A 3,488-nucleotide genomic window follows, 5' to 3' on the forward strand; every position below is an offset into this window, starting at 1 on the left:
AAAAAGGGATTACAATTAAAAAGTCAGAGCTTCATCATTTCTTGTAACATCAAACAACAATCTAGAATCTCTTCAAATCCAATTTAAATAACAATTATTTAGGAAGAAAACAAAAAGGGGTAAAAAAGGATCATTCATGCTAAAGCCATCATCTCCTTGAAACAAAATTATACGGTCCTTAGTTACTCGTATCCTTAGGCCCAAGACCTGTGTCCTTTAGAATATGACTCATGTATGAGAGAAGTGTGTGAGATGGTTAGCGGTGTAGGCGTACTCTGTTGCTCGTTGGACTGTCCTTGCCACGACTGTTCCACTTGAGGTCTGGAGTTAAACTGCCTGTTAGAATCATCCTCTTGTCGTCCATTGCCACTTTCTTGTCGTCCATTGCCACTTTCTTGTCTTCCATTGCCACTTTCTTGTCTTCCATTGCCACTTTCTTGCCTTCCATTACCATTTTCTTGTCTTTCTGGAACAGCAATGTATGGTGTTCCTTCGTTGTTTACCACTGCGTTAAATCCGTTGATGTCATCAGCTCTGTATTCTACAGTCCTGGTGACCCCATCAGGTTGTAATAAGGAGTACTGTCCAAGAACAGCGCCTCCAATCCTGATCTCATGCTGTCTTTTGTAGTCTCCAGTGTGTGGGTCATTGACTTGGTATCCGAAGTTGTAGTTAGGAGCTGGTTCCTCGTATTGTATAGGCACGTAGAGAGGTATCGGCGCTTGGTGTAATACCATACAAGTAGCTGATGCAATAAATCCGAATAGGAATACTATCTTTGCAACCATCTTGATACTTGAATGTTTCTCGGAGTTAATGCTTTGTGAGCTGTTTGAAGTGTGATAGTCTTCTAGTGTTGTCGCCAATTTATATATCGAATTGGATGAAAACAATCCGATATTTCGCAACATGTATTAAATGTCGATATGAATTAGAGCGTTAAACTGACAAATTGTTCAATAGCCGAGGGTGTCGGATTCGCTTGCGGATTGACTCGATGACAGATACGATTTGAATACGTTTCAATCAGTTCGAGGTTAACCATCAAGGTACGGAATACGGATTATGTTCTACGGAAATACTTATAAATGTAATTTCAATAAACTATCGCACAACTGCTGTGCGATTACCAATTGTTTCGCAGCCCATTTAAATGTTAGTTACATAACTAAAAACCGAGTAGTGTGCGGACCTTCATATAAGCTTACAGGAATCAAAACGCGACAAGACAGTTGTGCGATTGTTTAGTCTAAGGTTACACTGGTTAGAATGCTCTTAGAAGTAGGTTCAGCGGCAACATTTTGAATTAAAGTTAATACTTGATCAAAAATATATAGAATTCTCGTATTAAATAATGAGAAAACATAAATGCTTTTGTCGTGGCGACTTTAGTGCTGTAAGGATGGGAAGAAAGGTAAACGATAAGCACATATCGATATCGACACATCGGACCGAGCACATGCTATTGCCCACTCGGTGAGATAATGTGTCGTGTCGTTATTTTTACTTCACCGATAAACAACGAGACGTTCCCTCTAGAGTATATATAGATATATCGATAGCGATGTCGTTTGTCTATTGTTGATATAAAACGTTACTTTCTTATTTAAAACCAGTGTCCCTTTGTTTTTCAACTTTCATGAACTGCTATCTACTAATTAACGACTCCGAGTGGGTTACATATCACGCACTGCAGTACTATCGATGTTTTATGAATCAAGGCACATAACCTCTCGGGAGTCGATTAAGGCAAGCCATACGATCTAACGAGCTCCGCCGGGATCCTGTTACCATTGTTAACTAGTCTGTATTTATTTAATAGAATAATTGTTAGGCAGCTTTATTACAGTAGTCTTTTCTATGATTTGTATTTTTCTATGTATATTGGTAACGTAGTAGTGGGACGTTTAAAATAAAAACTTACACTCCAAAAACTACATATATTTTATTATATATAACATATGTATATTATATAATATTAAATTTTACGCGAACATAGCTGCAAGCAACAGTCAGTATAAATTCTATGCTAAACTTTTACGAATAATATCAATAAATGCAAAACAATTAAACTAATGGTAAATTTCATTACATCATTCTGTGTCGTATAGCTATATGCATCTTTCAGATGTCTCCATCCATAGTGCAGTCATGACACCCATGGGAAATGGGAGGACGACTACGTCCCTCGCACGACATTATCATTAAATAAGAAAAGATAAAATGATCCCTTCACCATCAATGCACTAGAAAAATTCCTTTATTTACTTAATGCTTGAAATTAGTACCAAAAATATTAAGGTTCTTTACGATAGCAGTTAAGAATACTAATACAAATATTTCGGACCACTTTCAACATTAATAGTAAATACAATTCTATTCTAATGCGATTAAAGTTGAAATTTGAATGCAGGATGTTGCAAAGGTTTGAAAGATACGTTACAAGTATCATCGGAAACTGTTCCTTTTGTCATTGACAATAAGCTGCAAAGTTCTTTGTAGTGTAGTGGTCGCGAGAGAAGAGGGCGCATTTTGAAATGCTTTGTTTGACAATTAAAGTAAGAGCTCTCTCCCTGCGCCATTATGACCGCCTGGTACTTTGGGAGGGTTCACGTTACCAATGGGACGTACAAAACCATACGAAACGTTCACGTATATTTGATAATGGAAGATACATTGACCTCGATACTAATATTTTGTTTCTATTTAATGTTCGTCATTTTAACGTTGCTGTGTTGGAAATTCAAACTAATAATAGAGATGGGACAATACATATCGATAAAAAACCTACCACATAAGTCGTAATTGCAGACGAAAATATCGATAAGTGCAAGGAACATCGACAACCTTATTTCATTTTTTGTAATATAAAAATTAGTTCTTAGGAGTAAGGTTTCAGCAGTGGAATGCATGATATACATAAATTAATGGTCATAAAGCGCCACGTCTGGATTGCGGTCTGATGCAGTCAGTCTGCGGTGTGACATTCGATGTAACATTACATCACCACAAACGTATCGACTATTAATACGATTTATTGTTTTAAAATCGCTTAATTAATATTAGATGTTGCTCACGACTTCGTCTGGGTCACAAAAAAAAAAACATGACCTATGTTACTAAGTTATAACGTAGCTTTTTAAAGTTGTAAGAATTTTTGAAATCGGTCCAGTAGTTTTAGAGTTAATTTAATTCATATAAAAATTCAAAAATACAAATTTTGACTCTTTACAATATTAGTTTACCGTTAGAGAATTGTTAAAATAGACAAAAAAATATACAGTCTTATTAGTAAATGCTTCTTTCTTCAGTTTCTGTCTGTTGCCAGTTCGACAGCCTTGTAGGCAACGCGATAAATTTATAATTATAATGAAATATGAATTCATCGCGTTACCAGCGAGGACGTCCAACTTATCTTCTTTCTTGAGGTGTCTTCTGTTAATCTAAAAATCTATACTCACAGTATACAATCACATCTTACTAATGTT

At 36.0% G+C, this 3,488-nt stretch overlaps 1 protein-coding gene across 1 annotated transcript; it reads right to left on the minus strand.

Annotated features, from left to right (window-relative positions):
• Positions 1 to 194: 194 nt before the first annotated feature.
• On the minus strand, positions 195 to 788 carry LOC106101285 (pro-resilin-like). The gene has a single exon (XM_013280451.1). It carries the CDS (start codon positions 786 to 788, stop codon positions 195 to 197), a length of 594 nt encoding a protein of 197 aa, XP_013135905.1.
• Positions 789 to 3,488: the final 2,700 nt, after the last annotated feature.

The sequence above is a fragment of the Papilio polytes genome, unplaced genomic scaffold (assembly GCF_000836215.1).
Source record: "Papilio polytes unplaced genomic scaffold, Ppol_1.0 DF823991.1, whole genome shotgun sequence".
In the NCBI taxonomy this organism is placed as follows: Eukaryota; Metazoa; Arthropoda; class Insecta; order Lepidoptera; family Papilionidae; genus Papilio; species Papilio polytes.